This window comes from Aulonocara stuartgranti (assembly GCF_965226115.1).
Source record: "Aulonocara stuartgranti genome assembly, chromosome: 22".
In the NCBI taxonomy this organism is placed as follows: Eukaryota; Metazoa; Chordata; class Actinopteri; order Cichliformes; family Cichlidae; genus Aulonocara; species Aulonocara stuartgranti.
In genome coordinates, this window is record NC_138957.1 from 3690684 (window position 1) to 3708359 (window position 17676).

Consider the following 17676-nt stretch of genomic DNA (forward strand, 5'->3'; position numbering starts at 1 on the left):
CTGACGTCCCCAGAGATGACGAGTTGGTTGCTTAGTCCTCCGCCTTCACAAAAGCTTCCTTCAGCATTGTACTCAATATTTGACAAAGTTGACACATCTGTTTATACTAGGAGTGAGCATAAACAGAGGAACATTTTTTTAAAGTGGCAATAAGTTTTATGTAGTTTTTTAAACAGCTCAAACTGCAATCTTTCCGCATCAGCACAAATGAAAAGCTTGTCTTTTCACTCACTTTGGCCATTTGTTTGTAAGCAAGGTCTGGGGTAGTTTTACATTTGTTGGTAGAATGTAAACAAATTTAGGTTAGAAAATATTGACAAATAACAAATTTCTCCATGAAATGTGTGCATACATTTGAGAAACACGTGAGTAAGTACCGAAAAATCAACTGTTCCATTTGATTTTAGGGTAGAGTGTTCAGAAAAAGAAAGGAGAAATACTGACTCATTTCAAACTAAATTAAAACTACCCTTAAAACGAATGAAACACCCCAAACTAGCGTGACTACTCATCAGCTACTCTTCTCTGCCTGCTCCATAGGTCCAGCAGATTTTGGAAAAAGCACAGTCTTTATTAATAAGAGTCAAACATATATACGTACGCTTAAGACTAGTTTATAAGACATGGACCAAAGCTTCTACAGGGGCTAACATTCAGTACCAACATGGAGCCGAAACCCATTCAAATATTGTAGCAGTGTTGAGCTTTATTTCTACAGAATCAAATTAAATCTGCACATGAGGAAAAATAACAAAAACAAAAAATAACAATTTCAATAAAATAAGTGTTTATCTCAAATTGAGATTTTGAGGGTGTAAGGAAAATGCTTGCTGTTGAAATTTTCCATGTTTTGTTTAATTTCAGGTGAAGTTAATCAATATGATAAAATAACAGATGAATGGTTAGAGAGAAATATTTTTGTTTTATTTTCATTGAAAGGTCTGAATAAATATCTGTTATTTAGAAGCAGCCTCTTGGTGCAAGTGTGACTTTAACCTTTTAACCTTTTAACTCTGTCTTAGTGAGCAGCACTGATTGGAGAGAGCTCTGATTAGGGACAACTCTCTTATGCATCTAATAATTTGAAGGCTTGATTGATCCAAATATGAATTCAGAGTGAGGGGCAAACCCAGCTGTGTGGCTATGTCTTAATAAAACCAGACATCATATCTGGGGTTCTTATTTGTTGTATTATCTCTGTGCTTTGATAAATGAGGATTAGCATTTTGCACAGAGCTGCTCCTGAATGGAGAAACAGCAGCACAGCAGGAAGCAGAAGGCCGGGAATCTGGGGATTACAAGAGGCTTTCTGCTCCCTAATTTGCTTTTAAAAGAGTCTTACCTTTGTTCTATTAGGTTCAGTTAGGATGTGCTGGAAGCTCGAGATTAGCACAGAGAATCGAGTTTGTGACAAAGCCGATTAGCTGCTGAAACAGGGCCAATGATGCTTTTGTTTAGAGAAACTGTTCCTGTCAGGCAGAGAAATATTTCCTTTTCTGAATTTAGAAGCTAATGTAAATATAAATGTTGGTGCTATGATATCCCTTAGTGCACAACGGCTAGAACAAGTTTTAGTTGTAAAGACAGGTGGAGGTTTGGAGCTCTCAAAATGAGAGATACAAACAGCTGTTTGAGCCCTTTACATGCTAAACTGTGACAAAATCTGAAATCAGCCAAATTCAACTGGGTGCCGGTTGTCTACTGCCATCTGCTGGGGGATATATATCACTGCTGGGCAGAGGTTACAATTTATAAAACAAATGAAACAGCTGTTATTCAAATACAGCACCGGTTCACAACAGTAGTAGTGCTTTATGTAATAGGTAAACAACTATACTATTCATTAGACAATGTTCTGTCGTGTCTTAACCTCCTTGCTGTGATATTTCTTTGTTTGAATGCTGACTGGGGCTTTTCTGTGTGGCACTATGGGTTTCAGCACACATAATTAACATAATTTCTAACCAAGAAATTAGCTTAGAGAGTCATTATAAATTGGCTATAAATATAAATGTGAGGGAGACAAAGTAGAATAGCAGTAGAGTAAAACATTATCGCATGGATTTTAAACTAAAGAGGTTAGATTAGTTGGTAAGAAAATCAGATTAACTAAAGACAGGATGACTGGTCTAGGGAGCACACTGCCCTCTAGCTGAGCTTCCACATATGGTGAAGAACTATAAACTTATTGGTTAGTAGATTATTTCTTCATTGTAACAATGCTTCTTGGCAAGAAATCTTATATTGTTAGAAAGCCTGTTTATTTCCCCTTAAAAGGTACAATATTTGTGGGTTCACCAAAGGTTGAGTATTTGGGTATGAAATACTTGTCAAATCAATGCTAATGTCAATGAGCTGTGAATGGCAACCCATTCTTCAACCGGCATTTGTCACAACTCAGCCATTGTGGTTGCTGTTGGTCATTCTGGTATGACGTATTTATGGAGTTGAGGTTGGGGATGCAGGCAAGCCCTTCCATCCTCTCCTCTTCCAAATTCTGGAGGTAGTGTCTGATAAACCCTGCTCTGTGGGGCCAAGTGTTATCATCTTGGAGGATAGGGTTCGGTTGCACACTGTGGGGATATGGGATTGCCGCTGGTTGCTGAATCTCATCTTAAACTAAATACATTTTCTGACTTCAGATGACCTAAAAGGAAAGAAAGGAAGGAGGGAAGAAAAGAAAGCGGGACAGGACTCAGCATCTTAACTGAGCTGTCCAAAGCTCTCCCTATGTCTTCTTAATAATTTTGATTTCTTTCTAAATGTATTTCAGATTTCTGCTGTCAGGCTTAGCTCCTTGACAAACTATGACTGGAGTTTAGTCTGAAGCTTTACTCACCACCCTCGTTGGAGAAATGGAGCTTGGATTTGTTTTCTAGGCAGCTCTGGGGCAGCTGCTGAGGTAGTGATGCTCGTTCAGGTGGGCTGTACTTGTAGGATTTTGATTGCATCTCAGGGTTGGACATGAAACTGCGGGTTAATGGACTGTCGTGGACAACTGTACACCTAAACAACTGATGTGAATACAAGGCTTTTTAAGAACTAGCCCAAGAAACACACAGGCACAAGTGTATGTGTCATAGTCAAAAGTTGATTAAAAAAGGCAAAAATGAGTTCATAATTAAAAACTGTAATTTAATTTCATAGTCATTTCTGCCAGTGGGGTGTTCACTAGTTGCAATTCAACTTATATAGTGCCTCACAATATTTTCTTGGAAAACAAATTATATTTAAAATGGAATGAATAAAGTGTTAATGTTTAAACTATTTGTGCATATGTTTGCCACCATCTTCATCTCTCTTTTTTAATCAAAATCACCATCATCTTTTTTTTCAGGGTGATTGCTGCAAACATCAGACTGCTTAGATACACACGAAGACCTACCTGCTTCAGCTAACTCTTGATTTCTTTTTTGTCATCAACAATTTTTATTTATTTCATTTTAAACTTCAATAACAGAACTTAAGGATAACTACATAAATAAATAGTTTAAAAAAACAAACAAACAAAAACAACAACAAAAACAAAGTTATCCTATTCTTTCTTCGCACACCAATCCCCACACCACCACTCTGTCATTACTCTTCTGTTCCTCAAGTTACAGAAAGCCAGCTTGTAAAGGGGACCAAATACAATCATATTGATGCAATTTGTCTAATAAACCATAAGTCACTTTTTCGTAGGACGCCAACTTAGCCATTGTCTTTAGCCACTCTTCATAGGGAGGGGGGTTCTTTTTCCACCAATGTCTTAGCAGGACCAGTTTGGCCGTAGTAAGAGCCAGAATAATCCATCTTTTTGTATAACTGGAAAAATCTCCACCAGAAAGTTCTGTGGTTATACCAAGTATGGACAGTTTTGGTGAGATACCAAATCTCCTTTTTAGAACACTGAAAATTACCACCATTATATTTTCCCACCAATCCCGAAGTGCCGAACAGCTCCATAAGATAGCTAACTCTTGATTTCTAATGACCTGTACAAGACTAAGAAAAAGAAAAAAAGTTCCTTATGTCATCACACATTTCACAGCTGTGATGAATAAAACCCTGTATGACACACAAAAATGAACAGACAAAATCCAGATTTTTTTTTTTCCTTTATTGCCATTGTGCATGAACTTTGACACTACTGGTTACACAAAGAGGAGCTGATGAACACTCTGACCTGCCAGTGGTGTGCTCTGGTCATTGCTGGTTTTGTATCAGTTGATGGCTTTAACAACAAACTTCTTGCTGATTCAGCCTTCATGCTCAAAACCAAAGGAATGTGAGATGAGACATTTGTGTCAAAGAACGAAAAGACAACACCTTTTCTTTTTAATTTTTTTTCCTATTATTGCACACATCTAGGTTACCAATGCCAAGTATATGTGGAACATTGGGAAAGCTAAAATTCTTGGTAAGGTGCTGAAATGTCTTTAGAAACCACGACATTGAACCTCCTTAAAAGCCTTGTATATACAAAATAACGTATATACAAAAGGAGTGTCAATACAGGGATTCAACAAATACACCAGTTATCCAAAGAAATGATGAGTAAGATGAAAATGCACTGGTTATTTACACTTGGCCATGTTCATGTCTGTTTGTAACATTGCACAGAAAACATGAAATGCTATGGTATTGTAGTTTGGTGGTAGCATCAGGGTGCCTACAGCATCCCATAATAATAATAATAACAGTGAAAACGAGGCCGGCCAGTGTAATGCTTTCTCTATGCATCATACAGCAGAAGGCGCTCTTGTAGCTGCAACCAAAAGTCTGAGTACAGAAACAAAGATCAAACATAATTTAGGAATCAATCACCTCTCATGCTCATATCTCATGGAATGGATTTCATTAGAACAGTAAGTTTCGAAGCTTACCAGAGTGCAGAGTGGAGGGAAAGGTTGTACAAATATTCATTTTTAACTTGCACAAGAACTGCGTCATCCCAGACCAGGCGTCATGAATAGTGAAAATCAGACTTTGATCTGTCAGTCACAATTTACCTGGATTTATATATTTATTTACGCTTTTTTCTTAATTTTGGCCACCTGGGGGCAACAAAACAACTTACTCGTTAAGGGCAAAAGCTGCCTGTCACTGGCATGTTTTGTAGCTCTTGACCTACACTTGGAAAGATTGTCAGAATTAGAACAATACAGACCCTGTGGGAACATGCTTACCTGCAGTCCATCAACACGCCAAAAGCATGCTGCTTCTGGAAAACAGTGCTATGCATAGGTCAGTTGCTGCTTGTTTGAAAGCTTGGATTGAACTATAAATGAAGATACTACAGAGCTCACTCAGAGGAAAAACTACTTTCCAGGTTTTGGGAGTCACTGTAGCGATCCAAAAGAATGCTGCTGTCACTTCTACAGAGCAATAAAAACAGTAAGGTCACGTAGCTCATGCCTGAAAAGGGCTGACGTCTTTTGGAAGTGATGCAATCAGCAACCCATAATCATTAAGAGATATAGCTCCATACATTTAACACTGCCTCCATGTGGCGGCTGACAACTGGAACATCTCCAGAGCTCTGAATTCCCTATTTAGACATTCAGTAGATGTGGTCCACTATTTAAAGTTCTCTCTGTCTGGATCTGACAAACACAAGTCCAATAATCATTCTCTCCTGGTTTTATCCAGCTTTTTATCATCTCTGTGTCCTATGGAGTAGTGAGGTCTGTCACTTAACAGCAAGCTTGCTGTGTCAAACCTCCAGGCTTGACTGAATATATTCTAAGATGTGGAAAACTAAACTTTAAAAAATGTTGTGGTAACGCATCTGGGTTATAAATAAAAACAAGTTTATGCTGCTCACAATATTTTGGGTGGAAACCGCAATTACCCTTTGAGCAGCGGTCTAATCTGCCAATCCAGTGCCAGTTTTACGTCCTCAAAGTTTTATTTCCTCAAAGACAGGTTGCATTTGAACATTTTCCTCATACTTTCACATAGTGTTACTGCATCCTCATTGCTTTTGCTCCACCATCAGCCAATCACATTATCATTAAGCTTAACAGGCAAGCTCAACCCCATCAGTACATCCACAACAACACATGGCAGAGGTCACAACAGCCTTCACTATTTGCAGCCATGAGCTCAGGTCTAGTCACTGAACAGAAAAGAGTGATTCGTATATTAATGAAAATGTGAGGGAATAAATGTCAGGGAATCTGTTCTGCTTTTTATGGACATACATTCCAAATTACCTGAGTATAGACTCCGATTGTGAAATACCTGAAGCAAGATCTGACACCGTGTAACCATTTGAGGCCATTTTCTCCTTTTCTTCCAACGTTTTCCTTGTTGCATTTAAGACAAAGCTCAACAACATGACCTGGACAGTGTAAACATCATCCTGTTCTTGTTGTCTTTCCTGTTCCATTTATAACACAGCCATAGAGTTTTAAACAAAGACTTTTCTTTCTTTTTATAGAGCTATATGTGGATATACATGTTTAAAGAGCTTATTCATACTGTGAATGTTGAAACAGAACACAACACATCATTTCATCAGAAATACACTACCAGCTTAAAATGCATGCCCCTCCCCGATCCATTGTGTTGCACTCCTCACTACGCCTGCATATGAACCCTTGAACTGTCAGGTCTCTTCCTGCCAACAGCAGCTCACTTATTATGCAGGACAGGAGGTTGAGGCAGCAAATCATATTGGTTGTGGTGGATATTCTGGACACTGTTGCTACGCCATGCAAAGATAGAAGGGCAACGGAGACAGTGGGCACAGAGAGACAGAGACCCCCTGGTGGAGCAGAAGGTGGTGTTGGTGAGAAAGTCAGTGGTGGTGCTCGATGGTTGCAAGTGTACATCCCAGAGACAGAGGCCAGCTCTGCTCAGGTCTAGCTGATGGCCGGGCTGTCTGTCTGGGACTCTGATGTCTCTGAGGGTGAGGCAGGCTCCTCTGGGGGATCATCTGTGCTGGTGCTCGTGGACACCTGAGTAGGGACACCATAGAATGACGTGGTTCCGTGTGGGTCAGAGCCAGAACCTGCTTCCCTGCTGTCCTCGTCTTCCTCGGGCTCTGATGCAAGGGTGAGTTGTAAAGAGCCAGGGAGTTTGACGGGACAGAAAGCTGAACCCGTTGGGATGAAATTCACTTTGTTTTTGTCAGGGCAGGAGAAGAGGGGTGCCGATGTGGACTGCCTGGAGCTGCACAAAAACATGTTCAGCGGAATTAAAGGGGGCAGCAGAGTACTGAGGAAATTCAGTATAAGTATCAAAGCATCTATACCTCATTTCCTCAAAAGCTTTAATCTTCTCACAGCCCTCTGGTGGTTCCCGCTTGAACATATAGCTGTTGTTGGGTTTGGGTGAGGAGGCAAACTTTGGCAGCGGTGAGCTGCTTCCATTGTCTGAAAACAGAAATATGATGCTTTTATCTTTTTTGGGATTGATTAGTAAAGACTATTCTCTGCAGTCATCTGCTCAAATGACACAGATCCACTGTGAATGCATATTTTATATAATAACTGATTAAAGTTTCGATTTCTACCAAAACTCCTGAGATATTATCACATTGGTGAGCAAATTCAAGTGTCTCCTCTCAACTTTTCAGGAGAACACAGATACTTACAGAATACAGTTCAAAGACATGTTAGGCTAATGGGTGATTCAAAATTCTCCATGGATGGTACATAAAGTGCTGAACGTGTATAAATTAAAACACTCTACACTGAATATAAAATTGCCTTTATATGTCTGAAACTCTTTGAGGGGTCAGTAAGAAAATAAAAGCACTGCATAAATATCGTTCCATTTCAAAGCACATATTTGCCCTTTTTGTGCCATGTCAATTTTGTACTGGTTTCTTTCAAAGATAATAAGATGAAAAGCAGATATTTCATAAAATCAACATTTCTTAAACGGGCACAAAGGACAAGATATATACAGGGTGGGCCATTTATATGGATACACTGTATAAATGGGAATGGTTGGTGATATTAAAGTCCTGTTTGTGGCACATTAGTATATGTGAGGGGGCAAACTCCTCAAGATGGGTGGTGACCATGGTGGCCATTTAGAAGTCGGCCATCTTGGATACAACTTTTGTTTTTTCAATAGGAAGAGGGCCATGTGACACATCAAACCTATTGGTAATGCCACAAGAAAAACAGTGGTGTGCTTGGTTTCAACGTAACTTTATTCTTTCATGAGTTATTTACAAGTTTCTCTTTGTTCACAGCCATTGACATGTCGAAGAGGTTAACACGTGAGGAGCGGATCGAAATCGTGTTTATATCTGGTGAACGCAGTAACCGGGTCATTGCAGAAGATTTCAATGCAAGACACCCTACGAGACCACCTATCTCCCATGCTACAGTTAGCAAACTGCTTGCTAAGTTTCGTGAAACTGGTTCAGTGTTGGATTTGCCACAATGTGGACGCAAGAAAACTGTCACTAATGAAGAAACATCAGTGGCTGTCCTAGCTTCATTCAGCAAGAGCCCACAGCGTAGCACTGGAGAGTGGCATTAGTCGAACATCCCTTCGGCGGATATTAGCTACTCACAAATGGCACCCTTACAAACTCCAGCTACTGCAGCATCTCAACGAGGATGACCCAGATCGGCGCACAGAATTTGCAGAATGGGCAAAACAAAAATTGGAACAGGACCCTCAGTTCACGCAGAAGATTTTGTTCAGTGATGAGGCAAACTTTTATGTGAATGGTGAAGTTAACAAACAAAACCACCGCTATTGGTCTGACACTAACCCACATTGGATGGATCCCTCCAAGACTGTTGGAACAACAAAAGTGATGGTTTGGTGTGGTATATGGGGAACAATGATAGTGGGTCCATTCATCATCAATGGAAACCTCAAGGCCACTGGATATTTGAAATTGCTATATGATGATGTGTTTCCTCTTTATGCACTGAAGCTGGCACGTTCCCTGAGTTTTTCCAGCAAGATGGTGCACCACCACATTATGGGTGCCAGGTCCGAGCATTCCTAGATGAACAGTTTCCTGGAAAGTGGATTGGTTGTCGTGGGCCAGTTGAATGGCCCCAAGGTCTCCCGATCTGACCCCCTTAGACTTTTATCTTTGGGGTCATCTGAAGGCAATTGTCTATGGTGTGAAGATACGAGATGTGCAGCACCTGAAACTACGGATACTGGATGCCTGTGCTGGCATTTCTCCTGCGGTGTTGCTATCAGTGTGTGAAGAGTGGGAGAAGAGGGTTGCATTGACAATCCAACCCAATGGGCAGCACATTGAACACATTTTATAAGTGGTGAGAAACGTGTAAATAACTCATGAAAGAATAAAGTTACGTTGAAACCAAGGACACCATTGTTTTTCTTGTGACATTACCAATAAGTTTGATGTGTCACATGGCCCTCTTCCTATTGAAAAAACAAAAGTTGTATCCAAGATGGCCGACTTCTAAATGGCCACCATGGTCACCACCCATCTTGAGAAGTTTGCCCCTCACATATACTAATGTGCCACAAACAGGACTTTAATATCACCAACCATTCCCATGTTATTACGGTGTATCCATATAAATGGCCCACCCTGGAGATTTATTATTATTGTTATCCCTATTTGCTAAAAGTCAACCGAAGTATAATAAAGATTCTATGTGTGTGTCTGACTTATAAAATGTGTGACTTATCAAAAAAGTCTAACTGGGTATACTGTGATTGACAAAAACAGAGTTTTAAAGAGAAAAACAAGAAAGAAAGTATTCCTCTGTATTTTAATTAAAAGGGGGATTATTTTAAAATGAAGGCTCATGTGAGAATATGCTAAAGACAAATCTAATTTAATTACAATTACATAAACTAAATGAAACATGAAGTCAATTAGAAGCATATGTGACTTTGTTAAGAATTAAAAGATATGAGGTTCTTCCCTTTTGTCTTCTGCGAGATGAGCAGTTCAGAAGATGGGATCTTAAGAGGTCACAGCTGCAAATTCCAACGCTGGAGTGATCAACTGATGCCAAACTGTGAACCTGCAAATTGGTTTTGTATATTTTTGGCTTTTCCTCTGCTCAGTTTTTGCCACATTAGATGATTAATTCAGAAGGATTTTGGTTTACACCATACGGCCACTGAATGACAAGGGTATGCCGGTTTCCTGTTGGGTGGTTATCATCAACTCGGTATACAGAGATAAGTGCATCCATTTATTCGCTCCAACCATTCTCCTCAAAAGGATCAGAACATAATTAGCATTAGCTCAGACTATGTTAATTAGATAAATGCAATTCAGTTAATTTGATTATTATACACCGAACTGTACTTTTATTAAATTTTTGTTAAATTGTTTTAATAAAATATCTTGCAACTAAAGTCTAAATTGTGGACATTTACTTTTTAACTCCTTGTGAAACAGTAAAAGTAAAAACCTGAGTATAAAGTTCATTTCAGTGTAAATAGCTTTGACAGGTTGCTCCAACCCTTTTTTATTGTTCAATTTCAGGTAACAAACTATGTTATGGTGCTTGTGGGCTTGGCGGTAGTCAGATGTGGATTAGACGGTTCTGTGAATTGTACAGGGACAAGTACTGCTGCCTATTGCTGGGTTTTGATATGGATGAAGCTTTACTGTTTGAGGTGTTGCCTACTTGAGGCGATTTGTGATTTGGCACTATATAAATAAAATTGAATTGAACTGCAAAAAACTCCCCACTGCTGGACCGCGATTCATAAGTCTTGTCATTAGATATTGATGTTTCTTTCATATATAACACAAAAAAATTAGACAAATGCTTAATTCCCAACACAACTAACTATCCCTAAGATGCTCAACCCATGTTGCTGTCTGGATTATTGTTGAAGTCCTAAATTATCACCTTTAAAATGTTTGTGTTAATGACATGATGTACAGTAAGGCATGCACTGAGCGCAACACTAACTGAGAGACTGAACAAACGACATACTCAGTTCAAATCAGCACAGAAGACTTTTACAATACACAGGCATCTACCTGAAATGTATTTATTTAATCTATCGTCATTGATATTATTACACAACCTCCAAAACAAGAATGGTTTTAAAGGTGGAGGCAACTGATATTCTTTGCTCCTAATTTTTTTCTGTCTGTTTTGCAGTTGACTGGGGTCAGTGTCACTCCCGGTAGCATAAGGTGATATCTGGTGACATCTAGTGTCCAGCACTAGAACTGCCCTACTGGCATTTGTCGCAGAATATCAAAATTGGTAGGTCCACCACTGGTGCTCTGTGTTTTTCACAGATAAGAGCAGGTTCACCCTGAGCACATGTGACAGACATGCAAAGGTCTGGAGAAGCCACAGAATGTTCAATTCAATTCAATTTATATAGCGCCAAATCACAACATAAGTCGCCTCAAGGCGCTTCTGAATGTTGCCCGTAACAAAGTGACTGGTATGTCGGTGGGTCAGTGATGGTATGGGGCAGTATATGGATGGAGGGATGGATAAACCTTTACAGGCTTGGCAACAGCACTTTGACTGCTATTATATTGGGATGACATCTCTGGACCCATTTTCAGACCCTACATGCTAGTGCAGTTGGTTCTGGTGCATGACAATGTCCAGGCTCATGTGGTCAGAATATGCAGGTAGTTCCTGGAGGATGAAAGAATGGCTTCCATGCTCCGCTAACCTAAATGAAGAAGAAGACCACTGGGACATTATGTTTTGGTCCATCTGACGCCATCGAATTGCAGAACATCTCAGTCCAGAAACCCGGTGATGCCCTGGGTCATATCTGGGAGGAGATCCCCCCCAGAACACCATTTGTTGACTCATTAGGAGTATGCCCCCATGCATACAAGCACATGAAGGCCATACAAACTGCTGACAACAATTTGAGTTTCTGCAATGAAATTTCACCAAAATGGACTAGTGGCAGAGAATTTTGAATTCACGCCTCTATAGGTTTAAGTTTCCATTATCATCAAAAGATGTTACATAGCCAATATAGGCTATGGTCTACATTTGATTTACTCCATTCCTTTGCAATACTGTAGAGTTTTAGTGATCTCCTCCAGGATCTGGTCAGGATAGGAACAAATCCCTTGACCCCAGCAGCTACTTTTTGTGAACACTTCAGTAGGACCTTAGCGTTGCTTACCTTTATCTCGGTCATATAGTAGATCATCTGTGGAGTAAGGACTGCCATCATGTGATCCCAGTGGGCAGGCTGGCGAGGGGGATGGTGACAGGCTAGAGCAGCTGCTGGACCGGCCAGGAGCTGAGGGGGTCTGGGTGTCCACACTGCGGGTGCTGCTGCTGCGCTGCTGTGGAGGGAAAGGTGCTCGTCGCCCATCGGGAACCTCCAGGGACTGCAGAGAAAACAATATAAGATTCAAAGCTCAGTCAAGAGATGGCAGTGACACAAGTCACAGGTTTACTAAAATACCATGCTGAAAATGGAAACTGAGCCCCACCTTAAGTTCCTCCTTATCTCCATTGTCTTTAATGAAGACCTTCTCCAGCTCATGGTTGATGCCTTCCATGCTGCTGGGCACCCTGGAGATCGAGGGCTTTGGCACAGTGATGTTGGACAGTGGCATCTGGGCAGACTTCGACATGGAAAACTGCTGCAGCGAGCACACAAACAAACAAACAAACACACACACACACACGAACCTTCTTGAGGCACACACACTACTCCAGCTTCACTATAGCCACTTCTCAGCTCCGTAATGTCTCTTTTCCACTAGTACCTACTTGGCTCGACTTAATTCAATTTTGGGGTTTTGTATTAGGTGGGATTACCTGGTACCAGGTACTGTCTGAATAACGGTTCAGCCAGGGTTCCAAGCAAGCAACCCATTTATGAAACCCGGCAACAATGGCTGTACAAAACCCAACACCACAGTCCCTCTATATCAGGGGTTCTTAACCTTTGTTACCTCGGGGCCCAACTTTTCCACCACAAAGTGGCTCGGGGCCCACTCAGATATTAACACTGTATTGAATAAACTGATGTTGCTCATCAATTTATTCAGTACAGGTGATTTATATTTAATAACTAAATCAAATGTACTTGATTTTAACAGCTAAAACCTTGTAAAATAAACATGATGATGCAATGCAAGAATCACAAAGACATTTATTTATTATGTGCAAGTGAACCTGCACATAAAACAAAATGCCAAACAGGTTAACAATACATGGAACAAATCAAACTTCAAGTAGAAATTGAAAGATTCAAGTCAGGCTTAATAACACAAAAATAATGAATAATTCAATTTTACTCCAGCAAAAGAGACCAGGACAAAATGGGAAAATAGAAATCGGATAAATAATGTCTTGATAAAATAAATACATTCAAAATAATTTTCTAATTAAACGAATAAATAAACAGTTTTAAAACTTAAAGTGCAAATGAAAACAGGGCTCGCAAAATCGCTAGCCCCGGGACGTCGGGCTAGCGATTTTTCCAGTCGGGCTACCAAAATCTATCTCTGCCCTGCCCTGCCCGTCGGGCTATCGTAGGAAGGAAAAATATATGTCAATGCTTTTGCATTCTTTCAGAAATGTAGCTGGGTAATTATGTCATTGGCATCAGTGAGCCACTGTCAATATGTGACATATTGAAATCGCGTTTGAATTTGCGCTTGTTTTTTTGCTTTCACTTTGCAATCGTGTGAACTGTGTATAGAGAGCGACAGCACTGATTGGTGAGTGATGATAATTTGTGCACCAATTCCTCTGACATCGTCTTATCTATCGTTAGCTTACTATGCAAACATGACAAGTGAAATCTCCCGCAGCAAGCTTAAACATGTGAGAGGTTGATCGCGCAGAGAATCGCTGAGCTTATGTGAGTGAGTGTGTAAAAGCAGCAGGATATATATTTTAGTTCTGCTGAGCCAAATAAGACAGGTCAGGGTGAAGAAGTGACAGCCAAAGAAAAGCTTACCACAAAACGGAAAAGTTATGACAAATCAGACTATAAGGCAAAAAGAAAGTGCAGCTTTATGGTTTCATGGACAAAAGAATTTCTGTGGCTGCGATATGATGAGCTAAATAACCAGGGCTGCACATAAGTGGTCCGCAGGTGCGCATTCGCTGTCAAAATAAAAAACACGCACAAGAGAAGTTTTTCTGGAGGAGGACAGACATTTGTTTAGAACTCTTAAAGATGTCGAAGAAGCTCCTTTAAGCAATTACTTTGGTGTTCCTCCACCTCCAAAGAAATGTCAGAAGGAGTCCGAACCACAAAAGAAGCACGTATTCTCGGAAAAGTGGTTGCAGGAGGTGAGCTGGCTTCAAACAAATAATGAACGCACAGAGATGTGGTGCAGAATGTGCCGTGAAAATCCCACTCTAGCGGACAAAAACAGTGCTTTTTATATGGACGCAAACGCGCGTTGCAACTTCTTATCTGGTGCGCGTCTTTTATTTTGACAGCGAATGCGTACCTGCGGACCACTTATGTGCACCCGTGTAAATAACATAATGTTCTGCCGGGTGTGTTGTTGGTTTTCCCTTGATTTCTGAGTCGACAAGCGCCTTTGTTACTGGGACCAGTAATTTTAAGAAAGGCCCCCATTAGAACCCATGAGAAATGCAAGAAATGCATTATTGCTCAGTCTGCAGTATCTTTCCCGGAACAAACACCAATTGAAAATAACATACTAAAAATAAACCTGAAAGATCTGTTTAGAACAGCGTACTATGTTGCAAAGAGTGAACTACCACTGGCAAAATTTAGCAGTCTTTGCAAACTTCAAAAAGCAAATGGACTCGATCTTGGTTCCACTTGCCTCTTACCCGTGACTTCAGTGCAAATTTCAAATTCAGGATCTGACACAGACTGATTCATGTCCTACACAGTTCTTACAAGTTCATAGAAATTTCTGTTCAATTAGAACCAAGTATTTGAGTTGATGATTGTAATTTTTATACAATGTTGTAATTTGTGTTTCAACAATTTTTTGATTAATGTTTTGTTTCCTTTACAATATTATACTTTAATGTATAATATTGTAAAGGAAACAAAACAGGAAACAAAACGTCAATCAAAAAATTGCTCTCTTTTTTATTCGGGCTACTTAAATTTATTTTGGGCTACCAAAAACTGAAGAGTCCCTGCCCGAAGGGCTACCAGGGATTTTGAAATTTTGCGAGCCCTAGAAAATATAGCCTTATGCCTATGAGTGAATCTGAAAGTTGCTTCAGCAGTAAACCTTTTTTTCATTGGCAGAACCAGAAGTTACTCTTTATATTTGAGACAAATGAACAACAACAAACAGTCACAACAGCCCATTTTTATGTTCACCTCTTAATGAGACACTAGAGCCTGCCTCTGAGACCTAATCAGATCCAGTCTGGGTGGAATAGGGGAAAGGCTCACTCTCAGAGCAACACTGGAAGCTACTCTGAGTTCGTTTTGGGCTTTGGTCTTGGTTGTGGCCAAGCTGTGGGAAGCTGTACTGTAATTGAGGTCTATATGACAAACACCCAGAGACTGAGCAGTAGGTATAGCATTGACTTGACATTCTCCATTGTTGTGTTGCATATAGCAAAAGACACAAATGATACAAATAATGTCACTGGACTTTTGGCCACATTGCTAGAATAACCCCAAGCACACTGAGGTAATGGAAAACGGCTGAAACAGAGTGAAGTCGAGTCGAGTTGAGCCGAGCAGGGCTTTCGTACCCTTTCCAACAATACCTACTCAATTTGGCTCATTTTCTATTACAATCAAGTACCACCTAATGTGCGTGGGGTCATTATAGCAACGCAGCCAAATGTCCTGTTACATCATTTGTATGTGACACAGATGACAAAATAAAAGCAGGATGTCGAGGCAATGACATTGGTGTTGCTTGGTCTGTGGTTTTTTGTCAGCCTCAGGGACCACAGTGTTGTTTGTTGTGCAGCCATTTGTCTTGTTGTCTGGCGGTTTTGATTTTCGTGAAGGTGAGTGATGCCACTGACTAGCCAATCGGTGGCATGCAGTCTGACAAGGTCACATTTGCGGATATGTTTCACTTGTCTTTATGTACATTTTAACTTCTTTATTTTTTACATTCATTTAATGTATGGCCATTACAGGACACTTTGCTCTTAAAATCAAAGTCTGCTTGACAAGGTTATCAGAGATACCTGAGAGTGGATGACTGAGGTGAAGATGGCTGATGGTACTAGTCAGGGCAGGGTGCTGATGCTGTAATGTACTTGGAAGAGTCAGCCTTTACTGAGGGGTTCTTCTTTACTGTGCTGGAGCTTTGCACTCTGCTGGAATTACAAAGGAAAACACAAGAAGCTGTGAGAGCAGACACCATGAAATGGTGACATACAACAGTCACAAATTTGAACACGATGTGACCTTGCACAGTAGTTACAGACTGAAACCACACAGCCAGACAAATCTCTTTACATTCACCTCAGTCAGCCACTCATCACTTCCCTTTCTGTAGTGAGCAAAGCTCCAAAATGAAGTAATGGAATATGCCAGCACTAGTCCACCAAGTAGAGCAGGGCGATATGGCCAAAAATATTTATCACAATATATATTTGAAAATTTGCGATAACGATATAACTGAACTTGTACTTGTGAGCATGCATTTTCTTCAGCATTGGAGTCCTGCGTGGTGCGCGTGGCTCAGTGCTTTACTTGTTGTTTGCTTTGAAACAATTGTACCTGCTAATTCCAGGTCTTTCTGTCTCTCTCCACAACTGTTCCTTGGCTCTTGGACAACTCCTTTGACCATTTTTTTCACTCCTCTGTCTGAAACCTTGCAAGGAGCATCAAGTCGTGTTCAGTTTATCATAAAATGATGTTCTTTCCACTTCTGGATTATGATCCCAACAGCCCTTACTGGAACGGTCAGTATTTTAAAAATTCCTGTGCAGAAGATGTCATCAATATATTTTGAAACAATAAGGCTGTGAGAGTTGGGCAGGGCGATATGGCCAAAAATATATATCATGATATAGATTTGAAAATTTGCGATAACGATATAACTGACGATATAATTTCTGCGAGACAAAATACAACTCCACAACTTTACTAGTGCAAAAAAACATCCATTTATTTTCACTTAAACAAGCAGCTGTTTATTATGTACATTAAACCTATATAAACATTTAACAGCGCAAATGCAAATTCCTTGCTGAAAGTTTAACCAAAAGGCATTTCCAGTAGAAATGGGCTGACATATCCTGAGCATAACCATGTATAATATCCACTGAAGTTAAAAAAAGGTGCTTTGCAACATTAAACTGCAGTGTGCAGTACGTATTTTTCGGACCATAAGGTGCACGGGATTATAAGGCACATTAAGCGAAACAAAACAGTCAGATAAATCAAACTTTATTCAACTCATTCTTCTTGCTTCCTCCACTTCTGTACCATTGATTCATTAATGCTGTATTCTATCACAGCTGCTATTCCCATGTTGTTGCAGTATATTAATGACTAAACTTTTATTGTGGATGGATTTTCTCAGTTGTTCTCCTGACTGAAGTTTGGTCCGTTTACAGCATCCTGCCATGCGATTGCATTTGTCTCTAACCACCAGGAACCTTCACGTTAACTTTTATTGAGTGGAAACGTGTTAGCGTTCATCCTGCAGCTTCACTGTTTATGTTATGCTAACATAGCTGTGTCACTAGCGATCACGTAGCACATCATTATATACCAGCTAGCCCAACTTCAGTAACCTTACAAACGCCACTGCTGTTTAGTTCTCCGTCTTCATTTATG

The 17676-nt window shown here is 40.2% G+C and overlaps 2 protein-coding genes across 6 annotated transcripts in view; one reads left to right on the forward strand and one right to left on the reverse strand.

Annotated features, from left to right (window-relative positions):
* LOC309698606 (uncharacterized protein) overlaps positions 1-17676 on the forward strand; it is a 379790-nt gene that overhangs the window by 160055 nt on the left and 202059 nt on the right. The gene's annotated exons all lie outside the window — the stretch shown is intronic.
* glcci1a (glucocorticoid induced 1a) overlaps positions 4084-17676 on the reverse strand; it is a 31998-nt gene continuing 18405 nt past the window's right edge. For 2 of the 5 annotated variants that reach the window (XM_082521182.1, XM_082521185.1), the window contains 5 exons: positions 16074-16205; positions 12398-12550; positions 12082-12292; positions 7244-7364; positions 4084-7161 (listed from right to left, as the gene is read on the reverse strand). In XM_082521182.1, coding sequence (XP_082377308.1) covers positions 6852-7161; positions 7244-7364; positions 12082-12292; positions 12398-12541 — 786 coding nt within the window. In that variant the 5' untranslated portion in view covers positions 12542-12550; positions 16074-16205 and the 3' untranslated portion in view covers positions 4084-6851. The other 3 variants (XM_082521183.1, XM_082521186.1, XM_082521184.1) reach the window with 3 other exon arrangements.